The 20,816-nt window shown below is 29.5% G+C and overlaps 3 protein-coding genes across 4 annotated transcripts in view; 2 read left to right on the top strand and 1 right to left on the bottom strand.

The window, feature by feature from the left end:
• The window catches only part of LOC115236669 (dynein heavy chain 1, axonemal-like), a 36,662-nt gene extending 24,668 nt beyond the window's left edge, over nt 1–11,994 (top strand). Inside the window, exons 22-36 of the mRNA XM_029809259.1 lie at nt 1,332–1,603; nt 2,179–2,489; nt 3,515–3,740; nt 3,994–4,189; nt 4,429–4,622; nt 5,333–5,487; nt 5,895–6,261; nt 7,145–7,324; nt 7,669–7,920; nt 8,360–8,512; nt 9,232–9,500; nt 10,039–10,265; nt 10,358–10,539; nt 11,042–11,165; nt 11,373–11,994. Of these exons, the coding sequence (XP_029665119.1) occupies nt 1,332–1,603; nt 2,179–2,489; nt 3,515–3,740; nt 3,994–4,189; nt 4,429–4,622; nt 5,333–5,487; nt 5,895–6,261; nt 7,145–7,324; nt 7,669–7,920; nt 8,360–8,512; nt 9,232–9,500; nt 10,039–10,265; nt 10,358–10,539; nt 11,042–11,165; nt 11,373–11,581 (3,317 nt within the window). The 3' untranslated portion in view covers nt 11,582–11,994. The remainder of the gene's footprint in view (nt 1–1,331; nt 1,604–2,178; nt 2,490–3,514; nt 3,741–3,993; nt 4,190–4,428; nt 4,623–5,332; nt 5,488–5,894; nt 6,262–7,144; nt 7,325–7,668; nt 7,921–8,359; nt 8,513–9,231; nt 9,501–10,038; nt 10,266–10,357; nt 10,540–11,041; nt 11,166–11,372) is intronic.
• A 120-nt stretch (nt 11,995–12,114) lies between these two features.
• Nucleotides 12,115–13,983, bottom strand: LOC115236783 (cytochrome b-c1 complex subunit 8-like). Its single transcript, XM_029809469.1, has 2 exons — nt 13,363–13,983; nt 12,115–12,279 (listed from the first exon to the last, which is right to left on the bottom strand). Exons 1-2 carry the CDS (start codon nt 13,517–13,519, stop codon nt 12,185–12,187), a joined length of 252 nt encoding a protein of 83 aa, XP_029665329.1. The 5' UTR covers nt 13,520–13,983; the 3' UTR covers nt 12,115–12,184.
• A 1,894-nt stretch (nt 13,984–15,877) lies between these two features.
• The window catches only part of LOC115236723 (rabphilin-3A), a 17,021-nt gene continuing 12,082 nt past the window's right edge, over nt 15,878–20,816 (top strand). Inside the window, exon 1 of one of the 2 annotated variants that reach the window (XM_029809353.1) lies at nt 15,878–16,834. The gene's annotated coding sequence lies outside the window, so the exon portion shown is untranslated. The remainder of the gene's footprint in view (nt 16,835–20,816) is intronic. The other variant, XM_029809350.1, reaches the window with a different exon arrangement.

Raw genomic sequence — 20,816 nt, 5'->3', positions numbered from 1 at the left:
AAATTAATAATATATATATATATATTATATCTTATTTAAAAAATACTAATAACACTCGCAGTAAAAAAATTTTGATATTATGAATCATATCTTAATTTTTTAAGAACAAAGTTACATTGTTATACATATGTAATTGTTATTAAAATTATAATTTCTGTAAAATCAAAAATATTTTAATAACTCTTGTTTTAATATATAATATGCATAATTGTAGTGTTCTATAACGTTTAATTTTAAATTTTTAATAAATGTAAGTCACACAAAACATACACTGATTATTATATTTCAGTCTATTTAAAAAAAACAAATCGATTATGTCAAGAGAAAAACAAAGCTTTCTTTCTCTCTCTCTCTCTCTCTCCTTTTTCTTTTTCTCCTGTCACTCGTTCATAATTTAGATTAAAAATGCCGCTAAATTAAAAATAAATATGAATAAATATGAATAAATAACATGCATAATGATTTAAAACTTATTATTGATAATTGTTTAATATTTTGAAAGACATATTATATAATATAATTTGTCGTATATAATTTTTTTTTTTTTGGGACCAGTCCGTTAAGAACATCGCTCCCTAAAATTCCGTAAGATCCTCTTTAACAGATTTAATGTGACGTTTACGATAAAATCACAGTCATTCGCGTAAATCTGATTTTCTCGCTAGGCCTTAAGGGAACTTACTCTTTGCAAAGAAAACAGTGACACTAATTTGATTCTGTCAGATATGAGAAAGCGAAATTTTCCATAAAAGTCTTACACAAAAAAGATTTAAAAAATACAATTTATATCACAATTTTAGCGAGTTTTATTAGCGAGCTATATATTCGACTATATCACATTTTTAATATTAAATTTCTTTCATATTCCATAATTAAAAAGTTAATAATAATTTATATATAATTATAAAAATTATTGTCAATACAATGTTCTTTTATTATGGCAAAGGAGAAATCAAGATATAAAAATAAGAATTACTAATAAAGATATTACGTATATTTACAGAAGCTTTTAATTTTTGTTTCTAAATGCGATGTCTTTTATTTATAAAGTCGAAAACATTACTTGTATAGTATTGTTAAATATTAACACGTATCTCTCTTTCTCTCTTGATACTGATTTCTGCCAGTGTAAAAGCCATCGGAAATGACGCTACACTATCTACGGTTTATTGGTCGTTTCAATTGTTTACTGTTCTATTAACGAGAGGATTGACAAAGCTTTGGATTCATCAGTTTAATCGAATGTCCGCAATAGAGCTCTGTTCATTCTAATAAGAACAAGCCTCATTTCACACAATCCCTTTACGTTAAAAGCTTTCACCTTATTATAGGTGCGATAGCGTATTTGACGCCCTTTACGGACACCTACCGCCAGGAACTCCTGGCAATCTGGTACAATGCTCTCGGCGATGACGTGCCTCACACTCCGGGCAGCAAGCCGGTATTGACACTTGGCAATCAGGTGGAGATAAGAAATTGGCACATTAATGGCTTACCGAGAGATGCCCTATCCGTGGAAAACGCGGTACTCGTGATGAATTCAAAGCGATGGCCTCTTTTCATTGACCCTCAATCGCAGGCAAATAAATGGATACGTAATATGGTGAGTATTACATTGTAAAAACACACGATAAATTCTTTTTTATATTTTCTGTCCAATCTATGCTCTACAATAAATTTTACGTATCTGCTGATAAGAAATTTTTATAATAAGATACAGCGTAAAACTGAAACTCAACTAAATTATAAATGTATTTTAGATGGAATTACAATAACTGTATAAAATCACAATTTATGAGGTATTATTATTATAATGAAAATGTATTAAAATATTTTATTATATTTGTGCGTCAGTTGTCCCTTTATTCGATAATGCAATAATGTTTGTTGAAATGTATTGAATTTATCTGATAAAGCAATAACTCCTACAAATATTCATATATGTATTATGTATATATATTTATGTATCTCTATAGGAATATATCGTAAAACGCTATATATTATGTGTCATAACTTTTTAGAGTTATCAAATTTAAATTTATATATTAATTTTTATATTTATTATATTAGTTTAATACATTAAATAATTGTCACACTAATCTTTTTTCAGTCATTGTTTAAAATACTTGATAATATTTCCCCTATTCTTTTAATCGATCAAATAATTCCTAATTTCAGTACAAGCCAATCGGACTTGTAATAGCAAAAATAACAGATAAGAATCTATTACGCATCATTGAAAATTCCGTACGTATTGGAAAACCTTGTTTAATCGAAAACGTCGGTACCGAATTGGAGGCTGCCCTAGATCCGATTCTTATGCGTTCATTATTCACGCATGCCGGACAATTGAGTATTAAAATTGGCGAAAATATCGTACCTTATAACTTCGATTTTCGTCTTTATCTAACTACGAGATTATCAAATCCGCATTATACTCCGGAAATAGCGGTAAAAGTGCTAATAGTCAACTTTGCGCTAACTATTAGGTAAGATTTTAAGAAACATATTTACAATTGGAAAATTTATATTTTTTTGTTAAAAATATGCCGGTTGAATTGTGTCAAATATTTAACACATTTATGTGTTAATTTAATATATTGTTGTTGTGTTCATCAAACGTTGAATTATTAAAATAATTTCAAAAAAGTGTAAAAATAACACAATGTGCGCATATTTTTACATAATAAATATGTTCCGTATTATTAGTGACAGGATTTATCTGTTAAAACTGATAGAAAAAAATTGTTGATTTTATTCTATAATAGGAGTGAGAGTGACTACAGACCGTCGATAAATTTTTTTCTAAGTTAATTTTATCATTAAAAATATGTTGATTTTACAAAATTTATTTGAAGTTACTAAGAAGTTTGCATTTATTTTGTTGAAATATTAACATAGTATTAGTGTCATCATTTAACATATCCATATCATGTTAAATTAACACAAAAATTTGTATGAAATGTTTGGGACATGCAATATATATTAAATTTGAGCCAAATTTTTCAACTGTATGTAAATATTTTACGTATGCAAATTTTGTATAAATCAACTAAATTTTTTACATAAATATGTCGTAAATTTTGTATATATAATTATTATAAAATTATGAAATATACTCTACTAGCCACATATTATCATTTCACGATCAAAGTAATCATCTAATCATATTTAATAGTAATTGTATGCAATGAGAATTTTAATCAATGTTATTCTTAAGATAAAAGAAATCGGGATATATATTTATGAATATATTTGCGATCATTATTCCTCTTTAACTCTCTGATTTCGGAAAATTTACTAGCTATTCTATTTTCCAAAAAAATATTAATTAATGTAATTAATGTAAGATTCAATAATCAATATATCTAGTCTTTAAGTTAAAAATATAATAAAGTAAATAAAGTTGACTTAATCTTATTTGAAAAGGAAACTTGTCTCGCGACACCAATTGATATAGGTTGAGTGTGATATTATATTTGTATCTAATCCCACGATATGTGTAATCTTACAGTGCTCTTGTCGGTCAGATGCTCTCTCTAGTCACAATACAAGAACGTCCTGATCTCGAACAGGAAAGAAACACGCTTATTGTGTCAAGTGCTGAAATGAAACGTGATCTAGGTGCGATCGAAGATAAAATTCTTCACAGACTCGCAATATCTGAAGAATCAATAGTTGACGATATTGACCTAATTCTTACCTTGGAGGCTTCCAAAACCAAGAGTGAAGAAATCAAGGTCGAATAATATCAAAAGAATTAAATATTTTTAGTTTATTCCAAAAGATATTTTCATGCACATATAAATTGAATTAATTTCGATAAAATCTTAATATTAATGAGATATAAAGTAAATTCGATACATATATTTAGTCCGTTAAAAATGAAATTGAGTCAAAAGCCAATTAATATTAAAAATACAATTAGAGATTTTTTCTCTTCTTATCATACAAATTTATCGAACGTATGATCTAAATGATCTTTTAATATAGATAAAAATGAAAAATGCCGAACTTACGCAAACAAATATCGATTTAACAAGATCATTATACATGCCAGTAGCAAATCGGGCACAGATACTATTTTTCTGTATTGTTGATCTTCAGCGTATCAATATCATGTATCAATATTCTCTGGAATGGTTTATCATTATATTGAACAATAGCATATTAAATACCGAAAAAAATAGTAAGTATAGTCTAATAATTAATTATATTTTAATGTTCATTAATGCACTTTTATCTGGTATATGTATAAGTTGTAGTTAAAAAGATTATACAAACTTGAACTTTTTTATATAGATGTGTACCATAGCATTTTTTTAGGTTTAAAGACCTTTGAAAAAAAAACTGGAGAATGTATTTATTTATTTATTTTAAAATACAACATTTTGCAATTTTTAATTTACTGTAATTTAATTTTAACAGAAGATATCAATAAACGAATCGCAAACATCACTGAGAATTTCACGTTCGCGCTCTTTTCGAATGTATGTCGCAGTTTATTCGAAAGACACAAAATGCACTTCGCTTTTCTCGTTTGCGGACGTATTCTCTTGGACGATAAAAGAATCGATCCGAAAGAGTGGCGACATTTTCTTACTACGACCGCACCAATACGGGTAAAATCTTATATAAGCGAATTTATAGTTATAATATGAAACTATATTAATATTAATTTTACAGTTAATAAAAATTTACTTTTTGAAAATTAATCATTGTATTAGTTTTGGAAAAATACAAGTATAATATGTAATTTATTAGCAATTAAAACATTGAATATAATAATTGCGCATATAAAAAAATATTAATTATACTGTGTACATAATAATAACAGTATCGTGAAAGTATATAATATACAAATTAAAAAATTTATTTATATACAGTACATCTTAGAAATTAAAAAATTAAATATAAAATTATTGTTATTATATAAAATGCGTTATTCTATTTTCAATATATTTAGCATCAACAACTTTAACATATACAGGGTGCGAAAAAAATACTGGGACCCTAAAATATCTCGAAGAGAGTAGGTTTTGGAGGAAAATGTTAAATATGGAAGTATCCCAATATTTTTTTTCGCACTCTGTTCTATATAGATCAAGCATGTGAAAATATATCAAACGTCAAATAGAATTAAATTTATTTTAACCTATCTCCACTTAAAGTAAAAAACTTTGGAATTAGATTTGTTTTGATCTTCGATTGTTTCTCCTAAAAGTTAAAACAAATAACTAAAAATAGTCTCCAGCATACGTAAATGAGAAAATATCTATCACATCGTTGGCACATCGTCGATGTATATTCGAAGTTTTTTCCTTCCCTTCAGGAATTGCCAAATCCCGCTCCAGAATGGATTACTCCAAGATGTTGGAGGGAGATTCAAGCTCTAGAGAGACTTTCAAAGTTTGACAAATTTGTCACATCTTTCCAATTTTCTTTAACCCAATTTAAACACATATTCGATACTCAGGAAGCGCATTTGTAAGTAGATTATCTTTTTTCATATTTAAGCTCGAACTTCTCTTATACAATAAAGATAAATTATAATCATGATGTTGAATCAATTTAAGAAATAATTATATCACTCTTATTAGTAGAAAAAGGAACAAAAAAGAAATTATAAATTAAGTTGATGTGAAACGAATCACTCTCTCTCTCTCTCTCTCTCTCTCTCTCTCTCTGATTATATTTTATATTTTAATTTATTATTGAAAAATTAAGAGGTCTTATTTTTTTTTATTTGCAAATATTTTCTGTAATTTTTTCAGAAAAGAGATATAGAAAATTTATATTGTATTAAAAATTAACAATTTTTTATTCTGTCGTTTACAAAATGACTAAAATAAAGATCCCTTTCATTAAAAAAAATACAATTTTGCCCTGTTTAGAGCACCATTTCCCGAACCATGGGAGACAAAACTCGACAATTTTGAAAAATTACTGATACTCAAATGTCTAAGGCCCGATAAACTTATCAACGCTATACAAATCTATCTGACGAAGACGATTGGTCGACAATTTGTCGAACCGCAGGTAACGGAATTGTCGACGATTTATGAGGAGTCATTCAACAGCACGCCGATTGTCTTTATCTTATCGCCCGGGACAGATCCGGCCACGGAGTTATATAAGTTTGCCGACAAGCTAGAGATGAGCAAAAAATTGTATTCGATATCTCTTGGCCAGGGTCAAGGACCCATGGCACAGGCCATGCTGAAGCAATCAACGCAGAACGGCACGTGGGCCTTTTTTCAAGTTAGAAGCTATCTTTCGATAACTAGATAAAATAAATTTATTTTACAAAAAGCTTTAATACATAAAAATAAATATTTATCTATCTATTTAATGTCGTATTCTATATTACATATTAAAATCAAAATATTATAAAAATATTAAATAACTTTATTTATTTTGCGAGTAAGAAAAAGACAAGACTAGATAGTTTTTGTGATGAGTGCAAAATAATATACTCAAGATACTAAACCTTTTACATAACATGAAAATTTGTCTTTTTTTATCCGATAAGATAAAATGTAATGATAAAAGAAAAAAAGTCTCATTTTGATAATATATATAAAACATAAAGAATCGGAGAAATAATTTATTGAGTTGCGTAATGTGCTTATATTATCATAACGATAAAGAAGAAAAAACAGAAGATAACAAAATTTTACATTCAGTGAAACATCTAAACTTATTATTATGTATAGTATTACACGTGAAATGAATATTATATCGGAGACAATATTGCTTGATCTGAATAATATAAAAGCAATAACTTTTTATTCATGGTTAGTTCTCCGATCCTTTAATATGCAATTTTTTGCGACATACCCGGAATTTCCTGATCCATATCCAATATATATCCGCTACCATTTAAAATTTTTTAATATCTTTAAACAACGTATCTTTTTCATATAAAATGTGGCACTGGAATTGAAAATATTTAAAAAAATACATATAAATGTAAAATAATGCTGTACTAAAAAAAGATTAATTCGACAATGTGTGTTATTGAATTGCTATCGAGATATATTGAACGATCATATAAAAAAATAAATAAAATTGTATTTAACGTATGCTCTCTACATATAAGATATGTATTTAATATTTATAATAAACTTTTACCCTTTTGCAGAATTGTCACTTAGCACCAAGTTGGATGCCGCAACTCGAATCTCTCGCTGAAACATTATCACAGGAAAATATTCACCGAGATTTTCGATTGTGGTTGACATCCGCACCCTCTCCCGATTTTCCCATCAATATTCTTCAAAACAGCAGCAAAATGACGATAGAACCACCGCGAGGTATAAAGGTATCAATATTACATTGTTTTTGTGTAAGTCTCGAATATAAAACTGTATAAACTTTTCAAATAGAATTATTTTTTTTATTTTTTTACAATTAAATAAAAAGAATATTTGTAAACACATCACGCATGTAAATACGAAAACGTAACATTTCTCATAAAGATATGTAACTTCGAAATTTTTAGCATTAAAAACATACCAATTATACTAACTTACCAGAAAAAATAATTAATTATTACAAGAGTATAATAATAAATATAAAGAAAATAGAAACATTTTTGCATATTACGAGACATTTTACTCATAAAGTTTATCTTGTTTTCTATATTTTTATCTGTTTTTAACATAGGCTAATATACTTCGCGCGTATCTGACACAAGTGACAGAACTGCAAGAGCTTCTGGAATTTGATTATCCGAAAGCTCCTCTACTTAAATGGCTTATATTCTCACTTTGTATGTTCCACTCCGTATTACTCGAAAGACGAAAATTCGGCCCCCTTGGCTTTAATATACCTTATGAATTTACAAGCGGAGATTTAGCTATATGCTTGTCGCAACTACACATGTTCCTTATGGAATATGATACTTTGCCATTTAAGGTAATAATACTATACCATAATAATATACAAAAAATATTGATTAGGTAAACAAAAGAGACAGCTCGAAGCATTCGTGTTTCAAACATATTCTCTTTCTTCGCAAAAGTATTGCGAAACTAATATAAAAGAGCAGAAACTTTCATATTTTCACTGGTAAATATAAAGTTGTTATATTAAATACATGATTCCATATTTTGCAATATTTACGAAATTTAACTTTGAATTCCATTTGCAATTTTTTACATAATATTATACTGGCAATGAGTGAAATATCAACTCCGCCTGCAATAATCTAAACAAATAAAATTTAAAAAATATTAATAAATTTAAAAATATTTAGAAATTAAAGATCGTTTTTCTTTAATCGATATCTTTGAATTCAACTTATAAATAATATTTTTCATTATTAAATAATGGTTATTGTTTGGATATATAAAAGGTTCTCATATATACTACTGGACATATTAATTACGGTGGACGAATAACAGATGATTGGGATCGTCGATGTGTTTTGACACTTCTCGAAGATTACTATAATGCCAATGTTGTCTCACCAGATTATCAATTTGACGAACAAAACATATACCATCAGGTATACATATATTCAAACAACAAATATTTTCTAAAAAATATTTGTTTGGGTAATATTTACATTGGAATTTTATATTGGAAATAGTTGTTTACAAATATTTTTTAAAAAATATTTATAACGTAAATTGGAAAGCTAAATTTTAAACCATGGTAATTCTTTAAAAAATTAAATTTTTTTTTAAAATGTATTATTTAGTCTAAAGAAATGTTTGAGAGAGAGAGAGAGAGAGAGAGAGAGAGAGAGAGAGAGAGAGAAAGAGCGTATCATATATTCTATTAATATAATTTTTTTCTGTACTATCTCTATACTATTTTATGAAACAAATTTACGAAAAAATATTTAAATGCTAAATTATATCATATTATTTATTTTTTATTTTTTATACATTGTACAGTGTGTATATATTTAAAAAAATAATTAAAATATCTTTTAATATATATAATATAACAAAAAAATTAACAAAAATTTTTTTTGTTTAAAAATTTATGATTTTGAAATTAACATAGCTTTGAATTTAGGTCCTCAATAGCAGAAGGCTCTATTTATTTATTTTACTTATTTTCAAAATTTGTATTCTGAAATATAACTATTTCCACTATTTCCACTAAGCTTTCCACAACATAAGAGCATTTATAAATCTAAATTTATACAAAGGAACTATTTTTAACCATATTTTTATCTTGTTATCTCAATCTATTGTTGCATGTTCACATATGAAGCTACCAGCTGCAGCGTCATTCAACGATTATCTAGAGTATATAAAGGGTCTTCCTTTAAACGACAACCCGTCACTGTTTGGCATGCATTCAAACGCCGATATAACATGCGCTCAAATAGAAGCGTATACCTGCCTTGCAACTTTATTAATCATGCAACCCAGAGAAATTAGTATTGTAGCTGCAAGTATCGAGGAAGAAACAATCCAAATAATTAACGGCATGTTGGCCACGATGCCAAAACTATTTGATTTAGTCGCAATGGAAACGAGGTACTATTGGATATTGTTTTCTGATCATTGTCTGGATATCTAAAATTTTATTATTTAATACGCTTTTAAAGTGAAACTACTTTGTAGTTTGAAATAACAAGCTCCTTGCAATTTTTATTTTCTCTAATATATAATAAAATATATTTGTCTTTATATAATTTCTGAGATATAGTAAAGAATTATTATCTCTCATGACACACTCTAAAAATAAAATTTTTTTCAATCAAATAAATACATTTTGTCAATTTTAATTCTTTTTATAAATAAATTTATTTTTAAATAAATATATACTTAGGTAAATATATATTTTTTTTTATTTACAAATAAAAGTATATTTCGCTTGTATTTAATATTTTACTCATTCAAATATATTTGCTGCTTGATTGAAATAACTAATTCCTTTGCAAGCATTTAAATAAATAACCCTTTAATAAAAAAATTTTTTTGGGTACATTTTATTTTAGTGCATAAATAAGAGAGTTAGATATATTTTTAAAAATCTTTATTAAATTTCTAAGTAAAATGGATTGAATTTCAGATATCCTATATCATACGAAGAATCTTTTAATACTGTATTACTACAAGAAGCCAAACGGTACAACGACTTACTTGAAATCATGCAAACAACGTTGCAAAATCTTTTGAAGGCTTTAAAAGGTTTAATCGTTATGTCGGAGCAGCTCGAAATGATAGCTATCAGTTTTCTTAACAATAAAATACCTGCGTATTGGCAAAGCAAGAGTTACCCTTCTATCAAATCTTTAGGTAGAAAAATGTTAAATATATAAATTTAACAATTTACTATAATTTTTACTTAATCTAGACAGTTATATTAAATATTTTATCATTTTTATTAGCCGCATGGTTCCTCGATTTAAAGGACAGGATTAAATTTATAAGCGATTGGCGAGATCGCGGTATACCTTCTGCATTTTGGATATCAGGTTTCTATTTTCCCCAAGCCTTTCTAACTGGCACGTTACAAAACTTCGCACGCAAACACAGAGTATCCATTGACACAATCGATTTTAGCTACAAGGTAGGTACGCCTTCTTATATTATCTGCGTTCGGCCTGTAATTAATTGATTAACAAGTCAATGTAACGTGACGCACGACACACAATAATTACAGCAAAATAAAGATTGATACTGCTTCAATGTCTTTTAAGCTTTCAGAGCTTTTAAGCTTTCATTCAATATAAATTTAAAAAAAAAAGAATTTAAACAAATAAGAAAATAAAATAAATAAATAAATAAATATGAATAAATATAAATAAATAACTATATATGAATAAATATAAATAGATAAATATATAAATAAATTTTATATAAATAAAATTTTATACGTTCATCACTATTGTATATAAATTCTAGTTTGCAATACTTATCATATCGTGCACATTATATTGTTGAATTAATTGTTAGCATTTAATTAATATATGTAGATTTAAATCAGTCTCCAAAAAATTATTTTGCAATAATTTTAAAATCCGTACCAATTTTAAAAATCAATGTTACACACAATGTTACATATGTCACAGATTTTAACTTCCAAACCAATGCGAAGACCATTGAACGGTTGTGTTATTTTTGGTCTTTTCCTGGAAGGTTGTCGATGGAATGGAAATTATCTTGTAGAATCTTTACCGAAGGAATTATTTACTGGTTAGATATTAATAATCTCTCATATCACCCACAGACACAGTTAACTTTACATTAATATACGAAATTACTGAAAAAAATACTAAGCTTCCGAGATATAAGTAGCTGTGCTTTTCGAAGCTTTTCGTGTAATTTGTTTATTAAACAAATTATATAGATTTTTTAGCTGCTTTTAACCACGTACTGACACCATACTATTTGTTATTCCAGATATGCCGCCAATTCTTCTGTTACCAGAAATTAATCATATAATTCCATCGCATGGAATTTATATATGTCCTGTATATAAAACTATTGAACGCTCTGGAACTTTAACAACAACGGGACATTCCACAAATTTCGTTCTAGCAATGGCTGACAAACCGCAATCGTATTGGATAAAAAGAGGAGTGGCATTGATATGTGCCTTAGACTATTAGCATTTCTTTGTCCATTGTATGCCATACAATTTATGACTTGTGATTATATGAATGACAAAAAATATACGTATTATTGATTTTGTAATCAATAAATGTATCAAATAAATTTTTTATCGTAAAATAGAGTATTTCACAGATAAAACATAGGGAACACATTTCAAACCTTATTATTATTCTATTCAGAAGTATATAGTATACATAGCAAAGTTTAATTAAGTTCGCTATTACTTCATAAATCGTAGAGTAATTATAAACTTGTTCCCACACTATTATAATAGCTAATAATAGGTTGCCGTATGCATGTAAATGTGTGTACATACACGAATCACATTAGCAGTTTGTCTCTCTGCTAATATCTTATAAAATAAATTATTTACATTTCAATATCTAATTACTTATAATATATTAGACATTTATATTTATTATATATATAATATAATATAAATACGAGCACGCATAATATAAATGCTTTTTTATTAGAATTTTTATTTTTGTTATTTTCAGTAGATTTTTAATCTTTTTAAAAATAATTTTGAAGAGAGACAATAATATCAAGTTTTAATTATGAAGTCAATTTAAAAATAGCTTGATCAATTCTTGCATTCACTTGTCATTCTCGTATAATTTGGGATCCTTGCGATTATATCGATCATATGTTGCAGTAGACCATTTATATACTACAACCGACATTATAAAACCTAAAACAAAAAATATATAATCAAAAATATAATCATGAAAAAAGAAAATATATTCAATAAAATAGAAATTTCAATATATATATATATCGATTTCTATGAATAAATGTGACGTCACTGAGAGCAATTCTATTAATTTTATAAATTGAGTCTTGTGGTTTTTATAACAAGCATACCAACGTATTTCCATCGATCAAATGTGTGCTTTTATCCTGCGCGTTTTATTATATCACTCCGTGCGTAAATGGAAATCAAAACAAATACTTGTACATGTTGTTTGATATCATATTGCTATTTATGACACATTTCTTTCTATTATATAATATAAAATCAAAATTTTGGTATATGAATAATATTTTTAATACTAGTTTCATCTCTCTCATACCAGTACAAATAAAAATTTTCAACATTGCGATTTTATAGAAATAATGGCATATACGATATTAGTATAGAATTGTTATCAAAATTATTTGAGTATCCAATCAATCCTCATATTCATTTCAAAACAAACCCCCATAAAATGAATCCGTAATGAATCCGTGTTTGTCTAATATTTGAACGATAATCTTTCAGCAAGTTACGTTGTAAAATTGTTGTCACGTTCGCGCATCGCTCATTATTATAAATAAATATACTGGAGAGTTAGATTATATAGATATGTGTACACTATCAGCTTATTCCGGTGGTCTACTTTTAACGCAATAATCGGCGGTCTTAGAGAATTTGAATTTTGATGATATGTATATATATACAAAATATCATTGATTTTTTCTAATTTTAAAAAGAAATTAAGAGAAAAGAGATTAAGTAAAGCAAGATTAAAAGATGTTGATTAAAAGCAAGAGATTAAGCAAGCTAATATTTTAAAAATAAACATCGATATATTTAATTAAGATTATATGGGAAAAAAATTAAATGCAAAATAATATAAGATAAATTATCAAAAATATGTCAATACATTAATAACAATATAATATGCAATTTGGTTACAAAAATTGATAAATTATAGAAATAATAAAAAATATAACATTCTGTTTTGTATGTGTGTGTCTTTTCTATTTTTTTTATATTTAGTTACATAAATACCTGGAAGCATCGTCGGGAGCGCACGCATTGCCCTATTTACCAAATTAGGTATTCCATGCGTCATCGATTTTGCCCAAGCCCGTTGTTCCGTGGGTGATATACTGTAATACACTACTCTACGAATCCGAATTGGTAAATTGCCAAACTGCAAACCCATTTTCTGCGAACCGCAATAAAATAGATTAAGAAATTATCTGTGATGCTTCTATATAGTTTCTTGCTGTCAATTGCTATCTCATTATCTTCTATAATATTTCTTTTGGTTTGACAAAAGAAAAGAGAAGAAACAATTGCAAATTGAACATGTTATAAAGCGCATTCTAATAATAATTGAAAATTAAAAATATATCATTAGAATTCTCTCAAGTATATCAAATGATAAGAGCGGTAATGTATCGGTAAAACTAGCCTCAACAGTACAATGATATGAAAGAAACCTCTTATACCGTCATGGGATGATAAACCATACGTTATACATTAAATCCTGGATTTCCAACAAAAGGTCATGCATATTAAGAGGATGCCGGATACCGACAGAATGCGAATATTAGTAGGATTGCAAAATATTTTTGTTGATTATAGATATCAACAAATCCTTTTCCATAATTAAAGTATACATAATAACGGAGTGCGGGGTTTATGATTTCATATGAAAAGTGAAAAAAAATTAAAAAATTACAGTTTTGTTATCGGCTTCTGCCGTCAACATTTACTTAATATAAAAAACCTGCAACCTGCACGTGCCTAACAAGTGAACTCCGCACTCGGCATTTTATCAAAAAGTATTAGTGAACTTCGAGAAGTGAGTTTAGAAGCTTTATAAAAAAGATTTTACTATGCAACATTTTGCACACCGAAATGTTTCTTACTAGGCTTTCAAATACATTTTCAAACGTTCACTTATATTCCTTCATGCATTTCCGAGTGGAGAGGTATCCTATTTTGCACGTACACACCGCAAAACCCTTATATTAAGCAAATATATAATTATTATGGCCGGTAAAACAGGACGGTCCGGCATCCTCTTAAGCTGACAATTTTACTATGTGATCATTTTATAGCGATTATTGGAATGATTCCAACAAATTAAAGTATATCTCGGCGAGAACGAGAAACCAACTGATCTATCGATCAATTTCTATAGAATTAGATGCATCTATACATAAATTTATTAAAATAATGTTTTAGGCAATGCTTTATTGTTTCTTTTAATTTTATGATGAAAAACAAAAGATTCAATTAATTACAATCAGCGCAAATTTATATTACTAAATACATTCCAAGGCACTTTTCAGTTCTCCAAATTTATGAACGCTTGTATTTAGAAAAATAAATTTACTGTTGTGCTAATAAATCCTAATAAATAGATAATTTGAACATACTCATTGTTTGTCTATCACGCGAAATATATTATGATGCACTTAATATATTAATCCTAAAATGTTAAAATTGACATTTCTTAATATTTACTCTCTCTAGTATGTTTATATCCTTTCTGTTTTATAATTGGCCTTTATCAACTAAATCGAGCATTATCGTAAAACGTTTTAATTTTTATTTTAATTAATATTTTTTTGAGCTTGTATAAATAACTTATTTTTCTAAATAACACGGTATTCTGTCACAACATTATCATTATTACTGGAAGCTTCATCCTTTTACGATAAATATTATCATTGATGCAATTTTTATAATAGAAAAAGAAATAACAAAAGCAACATATAATTTCCCTTGTTTACGTTCATTACATTGCATAGAGAGTATAATAAATATGATAAGAAATAAAAATCTCTTCAAACTAGCTTGCATAAATAATTCATCCTTTTCCCAGTCAGATTCATCCACCAAACTCTTTCCATCATCGTGATATTTTTTCTGGATATGCTTTCTCGCTCTGAATATTATCTCCTAAAACACACACACAAGTATAATTCCGGCAAAATATTTTTTCTACCTTCTTTGACGGAAGAATGACAATAAGGACTTGGGCCGGCACGTGGCAAAACCGGCGCATGCTTACACGGCAGCGCGTAAAATTTTCGCTGCGTGACCTAGAATCCGGCAAGCCCGTGAGAAAGTCGGGCTTTTCCTGATCATCGACCCTCCGGGGTCCAGACTACCCGCGCCAACTGCGAAGTGCGACGCGTCAATAAGTACGATATAGAACAAGGACACCTGTTTGCCTTCAAGCCGCATGCACGCAAGCGGCGAACGCTTGAGAGAGACAATCGAGACGCGATTGCGAAGTTTGCACCTAATAAACGCGCGTGACGTACGAGAAATCTGCTTTATGTACATATATTTCAATCCCTGACTTTCAACACGGTTATCTCAAGCCCTAAAGTCACAGAAATAAAGGCTCGATCAAGAGTCCAGAGGCCAACAACAAAAAAGAATAATCGATTGTTGTGTAATTGATATGCGTTATCATTGCTCGTGATAATTAGAAGGTAACAAAATATAGATTATATACATACATACATGTATGTATTATTCATTTATTTATTGTATATATTTACTTTGTTACATACGTACATATGTGAGTGTGTACATATATAGGGAGTGATCTAATGATAAATTGAAGAAATTAATCCTTCTCGTAAACCTACTTTGGATGCATTTTACAAAATTACCCAGCTACGCGATAACGGTTTGTAAAGAGCGCCTACCATTGTATTCATCGCAGAATGTCCTACTTCTTGGCTGCCACGCGCCGTTCAATTTGCACGATTATCTAGTCCCGGTTGATACGATAAAAAGTCAGTACATGCTTGGGACAGTTTCAATCACAGCGGAGAGCTGTGAGGACGATGATGACGATGATGACGACGATGACAACGACGACGACGATGACGACAAGGCACGACATATGCCTCCGTCCGGTTTTATCTACGTCCACGCCTGTTGCGCCTGACAATCCCTCTCTTTATTAGACCTCTCTCCGTCTTTCTTTCTTTCCCTTTCTTTTCCATCCTCCAGGCCGCCTCCACAACTTTCACCTGATCCACCCTCTCCCATATCGTTACTTCTTTTCCTATCTTTTTCCTCTCTCTCTCCACGCTTGGCAGCTTGATACATCCCTGCGGACCGTACGAGGGGAAGCTCTCGCACCCTTCCACCCAGCCAGCCAACCTTCTCTACCCATCGCCGCTCTTCCGCCGAGTTGAGCCGCGCGCGCGACTCAGTTACTGAGGTAGTGGCGACTACACACCATACACCAGCAGGCAGCACCCAGTCAGCACCGGCTTATCAGTTGACGGATATCGTGGCGGCAGCTCGCCACGGGGGTTCCCCGGCGGACCGGCGCGATTTTGCGCGATTGCCTAGTGTGTTGCTCATCGACGACGCTGGAACTCAGGGGAGAGCGTGCACTAATTAACGGTGACGGTTAATTGACGGAGAGTACGATCCGCCAAGAGCAATTGACCGTGCGCCGACCAGTTGCAGCCTGTTGCAAGCGCCTGCTTCTGACGTGAGTTGTCCGTGGTCCTATACTTTTTCTTCTCCTCTTCCGCAACTTTCCCATCGCGTCTTTTATACGATCAATAATATCAATCGAACGCGATCACAATTTTTTTTATAATATTTGATCGTATATTAATATTGTATCGATATACTAGTTTTGTATGTCGTACAGTGTTATATCAAATTCTCGTTTATCTGTACTTTATGCAATTTAACGTGTGATTTGAAATCTTTCATTTTTAAACAATGGTTTTAAAGAATTTTTAAACAATATGGTAATTGTTTCAATGTTTAAATTTAAAGAACGTAAGTACCATCCCATATGTCAAAGTAACATGCACTATATTTTGACATATGGAATGTAGCTTCTCATTATTTTTATAATCATATCGATGGGCGTTCAAAATACATTTATCCGCGTATCGATGAAGGTCAAAACACGCATTTGCATTAATGCTTAATTAATCATACCCGTTGACAATTTCGATACACCTAACTAAGAACTCACGGCGAAATATGCCATTTTAGCGCGAACTCTGCATAATTTATGTGAGTAGCGTAACCAAGCGGACTGAATTACTTAATTACCTAGCCTATGCATAACGGATGGGGACATTGCGGGGATGTTACCGCTGTTTTCGTTATTAATAAGCCGATGTGCGTTCAGCAACGCTAGCGATACATACACAATGTACGCGCGTCACGAGCGTCGTCGATTGATCGCCGACATCGACGTAACGCAATCGCACTCGATTCGGTTCCTTTCTTTCATTTTTTTTTTTTTTACGAGGCGACCATCTACCACGCAGCAGATAACCGCTGAGAAAAATAGAACCATTTATACCAGCAGAAAAAGATCTCGTCAACTACCTCAATATATACAATACACATGTGTCTCTTTTCATCTCTTTTGCCTTTTTACATCGCGTGCCGGAACGTCATGCGAGTGCTCTTTGGACTACATTTTCCAGCAGCTTTGTTCCCTTTTTAATGCGCGACACACGAGGCGCAACGCATACGCGCCGCCATAATAAGAAAGATGTAAAAGACTTGAGAGCTGAGATATGCACCATGAGAGTATCGATTCTCCGGAGCAAATATAGCCACTTTCGTTGAAAGTTCCTTTGTTCCCTTTACCGCGGTGAACCATATGATAGCGTGTCGCGCGGCGCGATGAACAATGGTAGAAGATAGCAAGACGGTGGCGCGGTGGAGTTTATTGAATTTTCCTCAGAAACTTGCATTCCCTGCGCGAATTTGCATTTGTACGATTGCGTATATATACCACAAACACGAAAGATTCTAGTCCATATACCACAGAAAATTATGGACTTTTTGTTTTTTTTTTTTTTTTTGTTTCATCGCACACATGCGCGCACGCACACGTGGCAATTTGTACATTGAAAAAAAAATCCTGAATCCAAAGAAATTTTTTTTTATTTAAAAAAATTATTTATTTAAATTCTTGCAAAGGAATTAATTATTTCAATCGAGCAGCAAATATTTGAATTAGTAAAATATATATAAAATAAAAGCGAAGTATGCTTTTATTTGCAAATAAAAAAATTATATTAAATTTTTCATCTTTAATATACTAAATTACTACCTTTAAAAAAATATATTTTAATTTTTGGCTGCTGTTTCTAAAAACACAGGTTTTCTTTATTTGAATAAATATTTTTTCATATTAAAAATTTAATGTATTTTAAAAATATTTATTTAAAACAAGAAACTTAATATTTTTATATATTTTTTAAAGATTATATTTTATATTGATTGTACGTTATTTAAAATGTGATGCTTTGAAATAACAATTGCTTTAAAATCATCTGCAGTAATATTATAATAAAAGTAATTTGATTCACATTCGATAAGTTGTCTTTAAGCAATATTTAAATCAAGGAAGCCAGCACGTATATCTTTGAAATTTATTAACAATATACGAACAATTTGCACACATTGGGTATATAAAGATTTTACTCAAAACCAACTTTACATTTGCCAAAATTATACAACATTATAAAACAAAACTAATACCGTGGTAAAAGTTATTTAAAAGAATTGACACGAACATTATAAACCCGATAATGTAACACTAATGATTGCGCTGGAAAGATAATCATCGATTTATACTACTGGTGAGTTGAAGTTCGAGCTAAGTTTGAGTAAGGTGTGTGAACAAAGTTTGCGTGAAATATTTTCCTCCTTATATTCGCCTTACAATTTTTGGCTACTGTTTCTAAAAACACAGGTTTTCTTTATTTGAATAAATATTTTTTCATATTAAAAATTTAATGTATTTTAAAAATAATAATTTTTATTACATGCAACTAATAATTTATTTAATATAACAAAACATTTTTGGAAACAAAATATATATTTATATAAGTTTAAAAATCAAAATTAACAAAATATATTTGATTGAAAAAAATTTTATTTTTAATGTAATTGACTCACTATTAAAACATACCAAAAATATTTTATTTAAAACAAGAAACTTAATATTTTTATATATTTTTTAAAGATTATATTTTATATTGATTGTACGTTATTTAAAATGTGATGCTTTGAAATAACAATTGCTTTAAAATCATCTGCAGTAATATTATAATAAAAGTAATTTGATTCACATTCGATAAGTTGTCTTTAAGCAATATTTAAATCAAGGAAGCCAGCACGTATATCTTTGAAATTTATTAACAATATACGAACAATTTGCACACATTGGGTATATAAAGATTTTACTCAAAACCAACTTTACATTTGCCAAAATTATACAACATTATAAAACAAAACTAATACCGTGGTAAAAGTTATTTAAAAGAATTGACACGAACATTATAAACCCGATAATGTAACACTAATGATTGCGCTGGAAAGATAATCATCGATTTATACTACTGGTGAGTTGAAGTTCGAGCTAAGTTTGAGTAAGGTGTGTGAACAAAGTTCGCGTGAAATATTTTCCTTATATTCGCCTTACCTTGAAAAGCATGACAACACATTATTTCCTATGTTTTCACATAAATTCCTTATATATCAGAACTCGAATAGTTCTCTTGTAAAAGCCAATATTGCCAACATGTGCCAACACATTACAATATATGATAGTGAATAAATCGTAAAAATTAATAAAAAGATGAAATTTGTACACATTTTTGTGCAAAACTATTACACGTAAAATAAAATAAAGTTTTGAATATTTTTTTATAAATTTTTTTTATGAAAAAAAGTTATTAAGATAAAATAGAAAGAAAGACCTGATTTTTTTCACATATGTATTGATTTTTTTCCAATAATTTTTTTTCTCAGAGTAGAAAAGAATATCATAGTATCGTTCCATTGATTGCGACTCATATAAATGTCATATATCGTTTCTTTCATTTTATCCTATGAAAGATCCGCTGAATATGTGACAACTCGCGTGCAAAATCCGCTATCATCGAGATGCGATAACATCGACGTGCGGAAGCATTTCGTGCAGAAGTTATTTCGGTGCCATGTTTGTGGCCGGCGATACCAGATTTCTGATTCGCAGTGCATGCGTTCCTTGAATATTTCTCATTTTCCAAGGCTCAATAGGATAGAAAAATTACGTCATATGCCGAATAGGAAAATAAGCGAGAGAACGATGGAACGTGAGCGGTTTAACTCCCACGTCCGAAGAAAAATCTTTTACAACTGGTATATCCGAGGCTGGGAGAGGGAAGAAAGATAATAATTCACGATATACATGTCGATACGCCCGCGCAAGCTTGACACTCAAGCAAGCTTAATATTTGTAAATGACGGAGATGTCGCGGAGTTGAGTTGCGTTGTAACACGAAATTGGAATTTCTATTTAATTGCGGAATATCCATAGCGAAATGATATAAGTGCCATTACTAAGCTTATTTCAACGTGAGTTTCTATGCTGTGTCGTATAAACTATATGTGTGTATATGTGTATAGTAGATTGTTTTATTTATTATATTTATATATTTGTATTA

Source organism: Formica exsecta, unplaced genomic scaffold, assembly GCF_003651465.1.
Source record: "Formica exsecta isolate Colony F162 unplaced genomic scaffold, ASM365146v1 scaffold26, whole genome shotgun sequence".
NCBI classification, from domain to species: domain Eukaryota; kingdom Metazoa; phylum Arthropoda; class Insecta; order Hymenoptera; family Formicidae; genus Formica; species Formica exsecta.
The sequence above is the reverse complement of the archived record's forward strand: the minus strand, read 5'-3'. Positions and strand labels throughout refer to the sequence as shown.

What these genes read in the sequence shown, in the direction of transcription:
- LOC115236783 (XM_029809469.1), bottom strand. Translation starts at nt 13,519, where the DNA reads ATGGGTTTGCAGTTTGGCAATTTACCAATTCGGATTCGTAGAGTAGTG. An exon ending in GCTCCCGACGATGCTTCCAG is followed by an intron (nt 12,280 to 13,362) that starts GTATTTATGTAA and finishes TTTTTGTTTTAG; the next exon opens with GTTTTATAATGTCGGTTGTA.